The sequence below is a fragment of the Lactuca virosa genome, chromosome 9 (genome assembly GCF_052849685.1).
Source record: "Lactuca virosa cultivar CGN04683 chromosome 9, Lactuca_virosa_CGN04683_v6, whole genome shotgun sequence".
NCBI lineage: Eukaryota > Viridiplantae > Streptophyta > Magnoliopsida > Asterales > Asteraceae > Lactuca > Lactuca virosa.
Genome location: NC_136434.1, coordinates 205,810,079 through 205,826,647, shown reverse-complemented (window position 1 = coordinate 205,826,647; position 16,569 = coordinate 205,810,079). Strand labels below are relative to the sequence as shown.

Genomic DNA, 16,569 nt, shown 5'->3' with positions numbered 1-16,569 from the left:
TCGATCGGTATATGCATGTCGTATGCAATTTGGTATTGCTGAAATCGTCGAGTGAGTGGCTCTACCCTAACCCCACTACTAGACATGGAACATGAATTATTCGCTTTAAGTCTGTAGTATTTTAATTATAATTAACCCTGATGTATACACCAAGTCATCACAGCTCACATGTAATGATCCTAAGGTCATATATAAGTGTCTTTGATTTGATTGAACGAGACAGTATTTTGACCACTTTTTGAAAGACGGAAATCTTAGCAAACATACTACATACATTACAAACATCTGGTACTTTAATGTTCTTGTTGTTGGAAACATTACATAAGTCCTAATAAGGTTCCTTGTTGCTCCTGCTGGTTTGTTTGTCACACTCTTCCTGTTCCCCCGTCATTCCTCTCAGTTGGACAGTCTCTCTTGAAGTGTCCCGTTTCACCGCATAGGTAGCATACTGGATTTACCCTGGTATTGGTGATTGAAGCGATGCGCTGGGTCTGGATCCTACAGAAGCGGGAAGTATGTCCGTTATTGTTGCAGTTTTTACAGTGCGGCACCCGGAAAATCCCATTGTGATGGTAGCCACACTTATTACACCTTGGGAGTGTTCCCATATATTGTCTGACCGGTGCTTGAGTGACAGACGTTGTGGCTAGTGTCGAGGCATGAGTCGTGATTGTTGTTGTAATTACAGAGGCAGCCACGGATTGTTGTCTTTTAGTGAGTTTTTGAGATAGATTGCACTTCTTTTTGTCCTGAAAAATTCGTTTCTTGCTCTTGGGTTTGTGGTCTGAGGCGTTTACGTTGGTGGACACCCGCTGGTGTTCTTGACTGTTACTGCGGTTAGAATTGCCAACACCGCCTTCACCTAGCTGGCGTTGTTAGCATTGAGTGGCGCCATGACGGCTGTCACGGCTGCCGTGACCTCAACTTGAAAAGTAGCAGAGTCTATCTGCAGGATTGCTGCCTTGCTTGTTGGCTGGTTCCCTTCTTGTGAAGACATAACTCTGTTGCATGGGGAGAAACGATGTCGTGAGTGGGGATGATTATCTCTAGTTATATCCTTACCATTTATATACACATATATAAATTTCTCACTTTACTAAACTATTCTCGATGTTTTGCTAACGTTCCTGAGACGGAGTTATGGTAGTGGGTAGGAGTAGGTTTCGTACGAGTGTTAAGTTTACCCATCCTCGGATTAAGTTTGCCAAGCACACTTAGCTGAGGAGTTCTGATGGGATCCGGTGCATTAGTGCTGGTATGACCGCACCCTATAGGTATACGAAAAGGCACCTTTCAACCATGAGGTTTAAACAGGCGAGATGATATTGAGTCTTGAATAAGGGCTTATACGTCGGGAGTTATCTCGCTAAGTTTATCTTAGTTCTGAGTGTATCGTGTTCCAATTTTTATGGTGTTCTGGAAACAATTCATAATGAGAGTCTATATGAAATAAACTTATGAATGTTTGGTAGTATTTCTCCCAATGAAATAATACGCATGCCCATTTCATTTGTATGGTTCTATTATATTTAGTTTTTAGAGAAGGTTTTGAGCCTGACGCCGGTCTATACCACATCATTGCAAGGAAAAGTTTGGACCGCAAATAAATCTCTCGACTAGAGTAATCACTAACTCATAGGGTCGGGTCTACACATGGAGGGGAGTAGCACCAACGCATACTCATAGACCTAATCTACAAGGTCTTCTGAGTAAAATGAACTCCGCTCATGAGAATACGTCCCCGGTGGTGCTTGAAATAACGTCGATGCGTCCTGTAGTTATGCCAACCTATGCTCGGCTGCGACTACTCTCTCTTCGAGTGTCGAGTGTCTATCCTGATATTCCATTGCCTTCGCCTGGGCAGCGTGCAGTTTCCTAACTCGATGTTCGTGATCTGCTGGGTCATCACCAGGAGGGCTCTGTCAATCGGTTCCTCCCCCATGGTTGAGGTCATTGCAACCTCGTTGGTCTCCAAATAGTGATCGCTGTCGCTAATGGCGACTCCACCCCTCGATCAATGCTGCCCAACGGGGCACAGGTCCGATGTAGTCGAAACGGTTTGCGAGAACCCTGGCTGCGTACAGAGAGTTGATGACCTCTGGCTCTACTTTCCGACAGAAATTAGGGGTCTCCTGGTAAGTAGAATCTTGCTATGATGTCCGTGCGAGAATAGGGGTGGGGTAAGAGGCATATAATAATCATATTCCTAGGAATATTTATAGGGGTTTGATCCTCCTTAGTTACTTCTATAATGGTATAGTGCATACCAGCTATATATAACAGAATATATGATAGACCTTCGAATAAGTGATCATACTCCAAAACCACAACCAAACAAGGAACAGGAAGTAAAGCAATGATCACAGATTCTAAGTCGCTGATATCTAAGTTATATATAACTTTAACGTATCCACTTAGTGATCGTAGACCTACTAGTAAAGATCTGTTTAGTTTTCACATAAGTCATTGTACCACAAAATACTCCTATAGTATTTTAAATTTTATGTTTGGTTCTTAGCGATTTTCTGGTATGGGAAGTTTTTAGGATTGTTGCTCACTATGACTATTCCCCGGCATACATTAGTCACACCTCGGATAAATATAGTTGATCAGGCTATATTCATCCGAAGTCTGATTACATATCGCAGGGTCTACTCGTAGTGTCCAACTCCTCATTTTACTTTTGTATTGTCCTAGATATGATACTATACTAGTATGTGCGCATGTATTCATACTTTTTAACCAGAAAGTATTTCATTTCTAAAAGTATAGTTATTTGAAAATGTTTAATCAGAGACTTTAGTCCCAAAGCATTTATAGTTTGTATATCTTATGTGGTTCGATATACTTAGTTCACTATAAACAATGCTCTGATACCAATCTGTCACACCCCCAAACCAAGGATGGCGGAAACGTCCGGGGGTGGAGGACTTCATGTATAGTATCACAACAACGAGTATAATAGTGCTCAAAGTAAATACAACCATCATAAGTATAATTGAAAAAGTTACACCATAGTATGTGTTTACATGATTCAAATCAATTACACTATGATGATAAAATGAAATGTTTGACGATTTAAAGTCCAATCCTCAAAAGCTGTTGATTTCCTGTTTCACTGATTTCCTGAGAATACAAGTAGTTTTGAAAGAGTGTCAACAATTAAGTTGGTGAGTTCATAAGAGTTTTATTTGAGAAAGAAGTCGTTTTCCTTGTAAAAGTGATAGAGTATGATTCCAGAAATTTTAATATGTTCCTTATAAAAGTCATGTAGTCTTAAATCCCAAGACCGAGAATATTTGTGTTTTGTACTTATAATGTTTATAATAGTGATGTGTTTCAAAAGAAAATACAATATTTTCCTTATATAAGTCATGTAGTCTTAAATCCCAAGACCAAGAATATGTGTGTGTTTTGTACTTATAATGTTTATAATAGTGATGTGTTTCCAAAGAAAATCCAATATTTTCGTTATAAAAGTCTTGTAGTCTTAAATCTCAAGACCGAGTATATGTGTGTGTTTTGTACCTATAACGTGTGTGTTTTGTACCTATAACGTGTTTGTAGTTTTAAATAGATAAAACCCCTTTTCAAAGTAGAATTTTCCCTGTAAACTTGAAAGATTGTTAACTCCCTATGTGATTCGTTATAACCATACTACAACGAGAATTAACCTGCAACAACGTTTTCCAGACGTCAAGATCCTATGACTCTTGTCACCCGCAGACCTGCAGGTCCGGCTGTAGCTAGCAGCAAGGTGTGGGGTGTCAATCCCAATATAGATCTATACACAATTATCACGCTCTCCCTACAAGAGACTCTGGTTATAACTTACAGGAATTTGAACCCGTACTCTAAGAGTACGATGGAAGAATTGTCTCACAACTTACGTTAACTAGTTTACATATAGTTTGAGTATAAAACCTCTTCCGTGGTGGAAGTGAAATCACCTTTTATGAAATAAATTAGTGATATGAAATCCATAAACTACTACTATTATAGTTTATCATGTAGTATATGAAAAACCCATTTGTTTTGAGAGTAAAACCTTTTTCATGTAGTATGCTTTTATCGTAAAATCCATAAACTATACTTATTGTAGTTTATTATATGTGTTCGAAATGAATGGAAAAACCCTATCATGAATGACTAACTTCTGTTTATGATGATAAACTAACAAGAATGCATCCAACATTGAGAGACTTATTGTTATGCACTTTGCTCAACATACTACAAAGTGTTGTTAATATTGTAATCTATGTAACTAGTTTTTAACTTTTCTGCACTGTTTTAAAAACTCATAGAAAAATCATACGAAGTCGAAAACTGAATCCGTAAACTCTGGGAGTTTAGAATATGTGTCTAGTTTATTCATAATATTTATTATGATTTTTAGAAGTCTCTAACTTGTGTGAAAATGTTCATATTCACAGACTGGTGCGAATTCATTTCTGAAATGATAGGCAGTTTTGTAAAAATCGCCATAAACGGTAGAAAACTCGTATGGAGGTGTGCAAGTAGTCATTTTAAAGTTATAAACCTGAACGATTTTCATATTAAACAGTTTTGGAAGATATTAAGTTTAAGATGGTCAAAACAGTCCGTGAATAGGACTCAACTTTTCTGATGAAAGGTGTTGTTTGAATTTAGTTAAGTTTTTGGTATTTTAACTTGTATCCCCCCCCCCCCCCCCCTAAAACTTGAAGAAAACATGAAAATGTAGGGGTATGAACTCACCTTGAGTGATTTCCTGAGATGAATGTGGAAGAAGAGAGGTTTCCAAGTCAATAACACTTGGGAGATGCTTGAAGATTTGAAGATCTAAGAACAAATATGTCGATATTTGTGTAAGAATTCTATGATTTTGGTAAAGTTGTGTAGAATGTTTATGTGTAGGAAGGAAAACTTACTAGCAACAGGGGAAATACTTGGGTCTCTTGGAGGAACTCGAGTTTCTAGAGAGAATATAAGAGGAAGTAAAAGTGTATCTTGGAGGAGGAAAGTGGGGTTTTATAGATGGAAGATTGAGGGATTAGAGAGTGGGCTGATGGAAGAGATTTGATGGAGGGATGGGAAGATCTTGAATTGACTAGAGCAAGGTGGGAATAGTGACATGGAGTGGTCATGGAGTGGGTGGGTGGTTGGTGTCATAGATTCTTGCCTAAGTCAACACTCCAAAGCCATGTCTTGTACAAGATTTTGTCCAAAGATATGATTTTCCCTCAAAGATATAATTAAATTATGGGTCTATGGAGTTTAATATATTAAAATATGGGTTTGGGTGAAAAACCCATGTTAAAATCATGAAAGACGAGCTTAAAACGCGCAAGTGGTCGAAAACCGGGAAAAGGAAGCGAACCTGCGAAGTCTTGAGGGTCAGAACTGAGGGTTCGGTCCTTGGAGCTTAGAACGGAAGGTAGGTTCGGTCCTAAAGGCTTGCACGCGAAACTGCCCGAGTGGGAACCGAAGGCACATGGGAGGCGAAATGGACCGAAAGTAGAATGAACCGAAAGTACTTGTTTCGGACCGAAAGTACTTGTTTCGGACCGAAAGGACTTGACCCGAACCGAAGGTGAGTTCGGTCCTATAAGGGGAGTTCGGTTCTAAGAGGTTTCGGGTCTAGGAGGCTTCGGTTCCTTAAGGGAGGTTCGGTTCCTTAAGAGGTTTCGGGTCCAGGAGGCTTCGGTTCCTTAAGGGAGGTTCGGTTCCTTAAGGGAGGTTCGGTTCCTTAAGAGGGTTCGATCCTTTAGGGCTGTTTTTCCGTTTATCTTCCCGTTTCAAGTTGTTTTTGACTAAATTAAGGGTCGCGATTCCCCGAGTGATTATAAAAAGTTGAAAGATATTTTGAGAGAGATTTGGGAGAGATTTGAGAGATTTGGGAGAGATTTGAGAGATTTGGGAGAGATTTAGATAGAGTGAGAGAGACTGAGAGAGACTTTGTTTGTGACCTTTGCGAGTGTTCAACTTCGAAATGCAAAGTTTGAAAACCCTGTTATGCCTCGTTATGAGTGTTATATGCTCTTGTAAGGTATGCATTAATGTTTTATTGAGTAGTTCCATCACTTACCCTGATGAGGGTTTAGATTTTCAGAACACGTGAAAACTCTAAGTGATACTTTTCATTATGATGGTGTGTTGTACAATAGTAAACATAATGTAAATCCTAATATACAAGGGTTATTTGAGTTGGCTGGTTTGACTTGTTGACTTTCTTTGACTTTGACATGACTAGAAAGTGACGGTTGTCACAATATGTTTGGTGAAGTTTGTCGAGAATTTTTCTCACTGAAACTTTGTTCTCAATTACTTTATTATCTTTACATGTGATAGATATATAAAAGAGCCATGAAAGGACAAATTGCAGCTAATATATCATACTTCATTCACATTATCGATGTTGTCAATGTACTTTCTCTCTTATCAAATAAACCAATATACTTGCATTTTCAAAATTAGTTGATTCTAGTGGTTAGAATGGCGAAATCAGGGTTGCCTTTCGAATCATAGTGAACGGAGAAGACGGGTGTTCATATGATCTGGAAGTGTGTATGTGTGTTCATCAGATCTGGATTGGAGAAGATGAATAAGTTGGCCGGGGTTTGACTTTTTGAAAGAGAGAGAGAGAGAGAGAGAGAGAGAGAGAGAGAGAGAGACCATTATATATATATATATATATATATATATATATATATATATATATATATATTAAATAAGGCAAAACTTCATAAATAGTCCATGTGGTAATGAAATGATAGAAATGTCATTCACTTAACGCCCAAAAGCTAACGGAGTTAGCGAAAAGGATGATTTGTTAAAAGTTTTGAAACCACGAGTACGATCTGTAAGGTTTTTTAAACTTATGGACTTATGGACTAAACTTCAGATTTTCGAATACCACAGAGACCATTGATTATATATATATATATATATATATATATATATATATATATATATATATATATATATATATATATATATCACATAGACGTTTTGTAAATAATATCTGACTTATATTTTATAGAAAAATTAAAAATCCTTCTGTATTTTGTTACTATCTATCTTTCTACTCATATAAAATAATCACATAATCCATTAACAGTCTCTATTAATCTCTTACCTTGATTTTTTCATTTATCTAATCTAGTGAGTAAAAGGTTAAGATAAAAGATATTTGATTTCTTCATTTTATATTATGGTTTTTTTCTCTATAGACCTCAACAATATATTTTTTTGGGGGAATTTCATGTTAATGTATTATACTGATCTCAGACCAAAATCACAGTAAAGAAACGCATATGACCATCCATATAACATATCTCTGTGAGAGTGGTTAGATTTTTAATTTAAGAATTCAACACTTCAACCTACTCCTTGCAATAATTTCCAAATTCGCCCACAGAATTTCAGTTTTCAACCTCCAATCTTATCTTTTTTATTCATCATAACTTGTTAATTCAAGCATCTTAATCACATTTCCTCAAAAGGGACGAAGTGAGGAGTCGTGCCATTGTCGATGACCTTTCTTATCTTATACTTATGCTTGTACGTATTAATTTGGCCTTTAAATACCTCTATATGTATAGCATGCAATATTTGAATGTTTTTATACGTATTATACAAATATATACATTGTATTTATAAATTAGTTCAATAAAGAAAAATCAAGAAAAAAGTAACCCACATCATAATTGTCTCAATAGTAATTCCAAATCAAGTAATTAATTATTCAAAATGGACTAAAGTCGATTTGTACTCATACTTAAAATGGGATTAAATGCAACGAATGTGTTTTAATTTGTGTGGTTTTAAGATAATGATTCCATATGGATGACAACTGAAATGGTCCCAGAAGTCACTCGATCGATTAGCAAAGACAAAGAAAAAAATTAGAATTAAATTATTAAAATAAATATTAAAAGACGTTTATATTTTATTTTTCTTGTTCCTTTATATATATATATATATATATATATATATATATATATATATATATATATATATATATATATATATATATATATCTATTATTTACTTATTTTTTTAAAAATCAATTGTTATCTGGAATTTAATCTTCAACTTTAAAACTCATTAAAGGGTCGAAAGACTGAAAGAGATTGACATATCAACTTTGCCTAGTTATATTCTTTATTAATCTTTCTTTTAACATTCAATTTATCTTGATATTATATAGCAAATAACGAAAGATTCGAAAGTTGATTTTACATGAATGGTCGAGCTTTCGATATATATTTTTGACATGGAACAACTATGAAATGTTTTTATACATCTAAATTTAGTTGCATAAATATAAATTCCGATGGATGAATATAAAAAAGAAATTATGAAAATAATAATATGACCTTTTTTATTTATCTATGCGTACAATTAAGGTTTTCAGTGGAAGATGGGCATCAATTTTATGTGAACAATATAGGATCATTTTAGAATATATAATCAGTTGAAAGAGGTTAGATTACAGAAATGTTTTTGCAACGAATGATTAACCTACTCATATAAAATACAAATAAAATAAATTCTAATAAACATCTTAATAGTACAATTGGTTCAGTTTTACTTTTAGAATGTCATTTAATGCAAGTGAATAAACTATAGGTTTCCGTTTCCAAATTTCTACATTAAATTTCATTACGCCGGTAAATTAGTTAATAATGGAAATATATACCACAAAGGCACAGAATTGATTTTGATTAGTGTTATTTCTTACAAAAAAATTATTTAGTGTTACTCGGAGCCTAGAAGGATACAATGAATGACGTTACATTCTAAGAATCGAATAACAACGTAAGTACATATACAATGCTTTTATGATATACATTTGTTATGTTAATTAATTAATAATGTTTAAGGATTTAATATATATATATATATATATATATATATATATATATATATATATATATTTCAAATGATACTACAAAAATTAAGAACCTTGAAAACCTCTTTTTCTTAAGTAAATATATAGTATGAATACTTATTAAATATTTTAAAAATCAAGATATTTGTTTTTTTATAAGAAAATGGTAAAATCGTAAATTTTATAGTTTAATATTTTTTTTTATACATTCATTAATATTTAAATACACAATTTATATAAAATACAACTTAATACAGTCAATTTACGATTTAATATATAAAATTCACAACTTAATAAATATACATATTTAGAGAAGTTAAACAAAAACACTATCACCACCACTACACGTTGTCATCAACCATATGTGCGACCTTTACAACCACCATTTATTTAAAATTATATTTGTATATAAAATCATGCATTTACAGCTTAAACATTTTATTCATAGTTTAATAAATATATTAATTCACTAACTTTGGTATTTGACTTAATACAAAACAATTATCTAAAAACTAATACATTCTTACATATTTATACAACACAAAAATATATATATATTCATAATTAATACAAAAAATTATACATAATATTTTAACCCAAAATTAAATAAAAATTCACAACTTAATACAGTAAATTATCGTTAAATATATAAAATTCACAACTTAATATAACAAATTCATAATTTAATACACATAAATGTTATATATTGTTAACTTAAAACTTATATTTATTACTTCTTATATAATATTTACAGTTTAATACAGTTAATTCACAGTTCAATACACAAAAATGACAATTTAATATAAAAAATTCACAGTTTAATACAAAAAGTATATATATTCACAATCACATTCTCAACTTAAAACTTATATTTATACGTTCATATATGGAGGCATTTATGTGTATTAAAATGTGAATTTTTTATATTAAGCTTAAACACTACATTCACAGTTTAATAAACATATTAATTCACTCACTTTGAGATTAATGCAAAACAATTATCTAAAAATTAATACATTGTAACACCCAAATTTTCAAAACAATTTTTCACATTTTATAAAATACGTTTTCATTCATAATCGTTATAAAAACACCACTGTATCACATAACATCATATCCCAAGATCATAATAAAATCTCCCCGCGTGTGTACTGATCAAGCCGGCGCCTTCCCGCGATCCTCGCTGGTACCTGAGACACATAACACAACACTATAAGCATAAATGCTTAGTGAGTTCCCCAAAATACCACACATAACACATATTAGCCACTCGAGGCTATAACTCTGTTTGACACTCTCGTCAAAGTGTCTCTGTGGGACCCCCCAGTCCCATAACTCTGTGGGCCCTCTGGCCCTAACTCTATGGGTCCTCTGACCCTAACTCTGTGGACCTTCCGGTCCTAACTCTAAAAACTCTGTAACATACATAGCATATAACACATAGGAATCACATCATGCAAAAGCATACACAATACTCTGTCTCATAGCTCTAATTACCACTCTAGGTAAAGTATAGTGAGAAGACTCACCTCGGGTAACTCGGTAAAGCTCGAACTCTGTAAAGTCGGGTCTAGCCTCCGCCTAATCATATGAAATAAACACTCTGAATCAATACATCTCTCAAGGCTAGACTATTCCTCCTCTTAGTACTCTCAGAAGGGTAAAAGACCATTTTACCCCTCTCATGGCTCAAATACCCTAAAGTTGACCAAACCCTAAAAGTCAATAAAAGTCAACGGTCAAACTTTTGACCCGACTCGCCGAGTGCACAAATGTGACTCGGCGAGTTCAGTCGTGAACTCGAGTCCTCTATTCCCCCTCTGACTCACTGAGTCATTCCCCCAACTCGGCAAGTCACTCACTGAGTGATTCACGGGAAACCCTAACCCTACTCGCCGAGTCTCCCTTGGACTCGGCGAGTTCATGTCATGCACCAACTCAAATGACCTCCTGAGGTCAGATCTGTTCCTCTAATCCATAGATCTGGCCTTCCCAACCACTATAATCATGTAAAGTCTCGATCTTGATGCATAAGCAACATTTATATGACCATATATGATGATTTAGCCCCAAATACCTTAACCCAAGGCCATGACCTCTATTGTTCTTCATAAAGCTTGATGAATAAGGCTCTCTGGACCTCTATGGATCCAGATCCAAAGCCTTATCACCATAGGGGCTATTTGGACATCAAATCTAACCAACAAAGGGTCTAAGAAACCCTAAATCCATATGATCATCATAAGAACAGAAGGAGAGTCGAATTACTACCTCAAATGTGAAGATCTTAGCTCCAAATCCACAGAATAGCAACCTCCTATGCTTCCTCTTGGCTAGTACCTCCTTCTTCTTGCTAAACAACACTTCCAAGGTCAAGAATGGCTTCCTTTCTCTCTCAAAACGCTCAAGCACTCTAGGGTTTCTCTCTATGGTCTGGTAGCCGCCATTGAAGGCCATAAGGGCCTTTAAATAGGTCCCAAACCCAAGAAATTAGGGTTTCATTAAACAGCGTGGACTCGCCGAGTCCACGTATGGACTCGCCGAGTCCGGTCATTAACCCAGATGGAGATTTGCGACTCTACTCGGCGAGTCTGAGCGCCTACTCGCCGAGTCTCTCTCCAAAACTCAATAAAATACATAATTTAAGATACCTAGGAATCCGGATGTTATAATTCTCCCCCACTAGAATCAGACTTCGCCCTCGAAGTCTCACTCCACAAATAACTCTGGATACTGCTCGCGCATCTCTAACTCCGGCTCCCAAGTCATTTCAGAACCGTTCCGATGTTGCCACTGGACTTGAACCAATGGCACCTCCTTGTTTCTCAAAGTCTTGATCCTTCGATCCACAATCGCAACCGGTCTCTCAACATAATTCAGGCTCGCATCTACCTGAATGTCCTCTAACGGAACCAATGCCGACTCATCAGCGATACACTTCCTCAACTGAGACACGTGGAAAGTATCGTGAATCTGGCTCAACTCCGTAGGTAGCTCCAAACGATACGCTACCCTGCCCACCCTGGCAGTCACCCTGAAAGGACCAATATACCGAGGTCCCAACTTACCCCTCTTCCTGAATCGGATCACCCCTTTCCAAGGAGATACCTTCAGGAGTACTAAATCGCCAACCTGGAACTCAAGCTCCAAGCGACGTCTGTCCGCATAACTCTTCTGGCGGCTCTGAGCGGTCAACAACCTCTGTCTGACCTGCTGAATCTGCTCAGTCGTCTGGAGTACTATCTCTGTACTACCCATCACACGCTGCCCGACCTCACCCCAGCAAATAGGAGTCCGACACCTCCTCCCATACAACAGCTCAAAGGGTGGCATACCGATGCTCAAATGATGGCTGTTGTTATAGGAAAACTCAGCCAAGGGCAAGTACGTGTCCCAACTCCCTCCGAAATCCAACACACATGCCCGCAGCATGTCCTCGAGCGTCTGAATCGTCCGCTCACTCTGCCCATATGTCTGGGGGTGGTATACAGTACTAAAATGCAGCCTCGTACCAACTCCTCATGAAACTCCCTCCAGAATCTGGAAGTGAAACGCACATCTCGATCTGAGACAATCGAGATCGGCACTCCATGCCGTGATACCACCTCCCTCACGTACAACTCTGCCAACCTCTCAGCGGAGGAGGTCTCACTGATAGCAAGGAAGTGAGCGCTCTTCGTCAACCTGTCCATAATCACCCAAATTGCATCGACGCCCCTCGCAGTCCTTGGCAATTTTGTGATAAAATCCATGGTAATCTGTTCCCACTTCCACTCGGGAACCTCCAACGGCTACAACTTACCATGCGGCCTCTGGTGCTCGGCCTTAACCCTGCGACAGGTCAAGCACCTCTCAACAACCCATGCTACATCCCTCTTCATACAGGGCCACCAATAATCTCTTCACAGGTCCAAATACATCTTATTGGCCCCGGGATGGATCGAAAACCTAGATCGGTGTGCCTCCTCCATCAATATGGTACGTGCCCCGCCCATAAATGGCACCCAGATCCGACCCTGGAAGGTCATAAGCCCTCTGCTATCGGTAACAAACTCCGATACATATCCGATAAGCCGCTCTCTCTTGCGGTTCTCCGGTCTCACGGCCTCAGCCTGGGCCCCTCGGATGGTGTCCAACACCGGAGTCATCACTGTCAATCTCATACAAACGTCCCGTATCGGGGCGCTCTCCGCCCTACGACTCAGGGCATCGGCTACAACGTTAGCCTTGCCCGGGTGGTACAGGATCTCACAATCGTAATCCTTTACCACATCCAAGCATCTCCTCTGGCGCATATTCAGGTTAGGTTGATCCATCAAGTACTTCAAGCTCTTGTGGTCCGTGTATATGGTACACCGAACCCCATACAGATAGTGACGCCAGATCTTGAGGGCGAACACTACAGCCCCCAACTCCAGATCGTGGGTGGGATACCTCGTCTCGTGAGGCTTCAGCTGCCTCGATGCGTATGCTATCACATGCCCTCTCTGCATCAGCACCGCTCCCATCCCCGATATCGATGCGTCACAATACACCACAAAGTCCTCCATCCCCTCCGGAAAGGCTAACACTGGGGCTTCGCACAGTCTCTGGCGAAGTGTCTCGAAGGAGGCCTGCTGCTCTGGTCCCCATGAAAAAGCAACACCCTTCCGGGTGAAAATTTGTGCTCAAAAATGGAGAAAATCCATTTTTGGAAATTAATTAAATTAATTTTCCAACAATCCCCCACATGAATGAAAATTGCTTCAGCATCCGCAATTCCAAGCTGCTTTAGGTAAAATCCAGCAGTTGAATCATGCACAAGATAGGTAGGTTTGACCCTTTGAACCTTCTCTTAAGATACATATTTATTTTACTAGCGGACCAGTAGACTCGATGTCCTTGAAATGTTCTGCCATTTGTGTAAATAATCAATACATGTCTTACATGATTCTCCCTGACCCAGTTAGGTTCTCATTGATGTATCCGTTTTGGTCATGGACACTTGCCTGGTTCTGTAAGAGCTCTTAGGAACTTGCCCATTCAATTCCCTTTGAAGCGACCCCACTTCTCTCTCACATAGGTGATTATATCATAATCATTAAAAGCTAAAGCGTGATGATTTCCAACTTATCACCAACTACTCTAAGCTTAACCTGTATCACTGTTATTTATAGGAATGGGTTGGGGTTGACCCCCACAGTGATCCACATATGTTATATGTAAGTAGGTTATCCCATTGAACCTAGATCTTGGGATCTCCAGTCAACTAGGTTGGGTTTTCCTTCGCAATAACTTATTCGTTCATGGGTTTTAATCCCATTCCTTTTGACGATTTTGCAACTAACTTCCTGTTTAACCCTTTGGTTAGCGGATCCGCAATGTTATCCTTGGACCTTATGTAGTCAATTGAGATAACTCCTGTTGAGAGTAGTTGTGGAATGGTGTTGTGTCTTCGAAGGATGTGTCGAGACTTACCATTATATATAGCACTTTGCGCCCGTCCAATTGCCGATTGACTATCGCAATGGATTGAGATTGCCGAAACTAGTTTAGGCCATCCTGGTATATCTTCCAAAAATTATCGGAGCCATTCAGCTTCTTCTCCACTTTTATCAAGTGCTATAAATTTCGATTCCATGGTGGATCTAGCTATAACTGTTTGTTTTGAAGATTTCCATGATATAGCTCCACCTCCAAGTGTGAACAAAAACCCACTGGTGGACTTGGAGTCTTTAATGTCAGATATCCAATTTGCATCACTATACCCTTCTATGACCTCGGGATATCTTGTATAGTGCAACCCATAATTGCGAGTGTATCTTAAGTATTGTAATAATCTTTTAATACTCTTCCAATGTTCATCACTTGGATTACTGGTATATCTACTTAGTCTGCTTATTGAAAAAGCTAAGTCCGGTCTGGTACAACTATAAGGTACATCAGACTACCAAGAGTTCTTGCATATTCGACTTGTGCAACTCCTTCACCTCTATTTTTACTTAGATAATGACTTGTATCAATTGGTGTCCTAGCTACAGTAGTATCACCGGAGTTGAACTTCTCAAGAATTTTATCCACATAATGGGTTTGATTTAAAGTAAGTCCATTTGCAGTCCTTGTGATCTTTACACCAAGGATGACGTCTGCTAAACCCATATCTTTCATGTCGAATCTTGCCTTTAGCATGTCCTTTGTTGATTAAACCATTTTATCGTTGCTACCAACGATAAGCATATCATCAACATAAAGGCAGAAGATAACATAACCCTCACTTGTGTTTTTAACATAAACACACTTGTCACATTCATTAATCTTGTATCCATTTTCCAACATCACATGGTCAAACTTTTGATGTCATTGTTTTGGGGCTTGTTTCAACCCATATAATGACTTCACTAGTTTGCAAACCTTTGATTCTTTTCCTGGGGCAACATACCCTTGTGGTTGTTCCATGTAGACTTCTTCTTCTAAATCCCCGTTTAGAAAAGCTGTTTTAACATCTATTTGATGTACTTCAAGATTTCTTATAGAAGCGATTGCAAGTACCAATCTAATGGATGTAGTACGTGTGACAGGAGAGTACATATCAAAATAATCAAGGCCACCTTTCTGTCTATATCCTTTAATTACTAGTCTTTCCTTGTACTTGTCAATGGTTCCATCCGATTTCATTTTTTTCTTGAAAATCCATTTATAGCCTAGTGGTTTGCAACCTTGAGGTAAATCCACTAGCTCCCATGTATGGTTTTGCAAGATTGAATCCATTTCGCTTTTAATTGCCTCTTTCCATTGAGGTCCTTCTGAGGAGGTGACTGCCTCTTTGAAAGTTTGAGGCTCTCTTTCAACCATGTAAGTGTAGAAATCATCTCCAAACGACTTCTCCACTCGTTCCCTTTTACTTCTACGGGGCTCTGTTTCTTCCTCTATTTCTTCTTCATAAGAGGATTCATTATGCTCAATTAACTTTGAAGCATTTGTCTCAACCTTATGAAGACATGGAAACACATTCACAAAGAACGATGCATTTCTTGACTCCATTATTGTGTCGTTGTAAATTTCTGGAATTTTTGAGTCATGCACAAGAAATCGATATGCACTACTGTTTTGTGCATATCCAACAAATATGCAATCAACAGTCTTGGGTCTTATCTTAACCACCTTGGGTGCAGGTACCAAGACCTTTGCAAGGCACCCCCACACTCGAAGGTATTTGTAGGATGGTTTTATACCTGACCATAACTCGTATGGTGTTTTATCTGATTTCTTTCGTGGGACCTTATTTAAAAGGTAGTTAGCTGAAAGTATATCTTCCCCCCACATTGAGGATGGCAGCCCAGAACTTAACAACATGGCATTCATTATTTCCTTTAAGGTCCGATTTTTCCTTTCTGCCATACCATTTTGTTGTGGTGAATAAGGTGCAGTAAGCTCATGTATGATACCATGAGTTGCACAGAATTCCTCAAACGGTGATACATATTCACCTCCACGGTTACTTCTTAGTACTTTAATTTTCTTATTAAGTTGATTCTCAACTTCACTTTTATACACTTTAAACTTCTCTATAGTCTCATCTTTACTTTTAAGTAAATAGACATAGCATAATTTAGTGCAATCATCAATAAAAGTAATAAAGTACTTGTTTCCACGTTTAGATGGAATTGATTTCATGTCACACACATTGGTGTGAATTAATCCAAGTGGTTCGGTTG

General features: G+C 37.7%; 1 protein-coding gene across 1 annotated transcript; it reads right to left on the bottom strand.

Moving 5' to 3' along the window:
* Positions 1–14,435: 14,435 nt before the first annotated feature.
* LOC145140225 (secreted RxLR effector protein 161-like) lies at positions 14,436–15,043 on the bottom strand. The gene is made up of 2 exons (XM_079073790.1): positions 14,796–15,043; positions 14,436–14,676 (listed from the first exon to the last, which is right to left on the bottom strand). Exons 1-2 carry the CDS (start codon positions 15,041–15,043, stop codon positions 14,436–14,438), a joined length of 489 nt encoding a protein of 162 aa, XP_078929916.1.
* Positions 15,044–16,569: the final 1,526 nt, after the last annotated feature.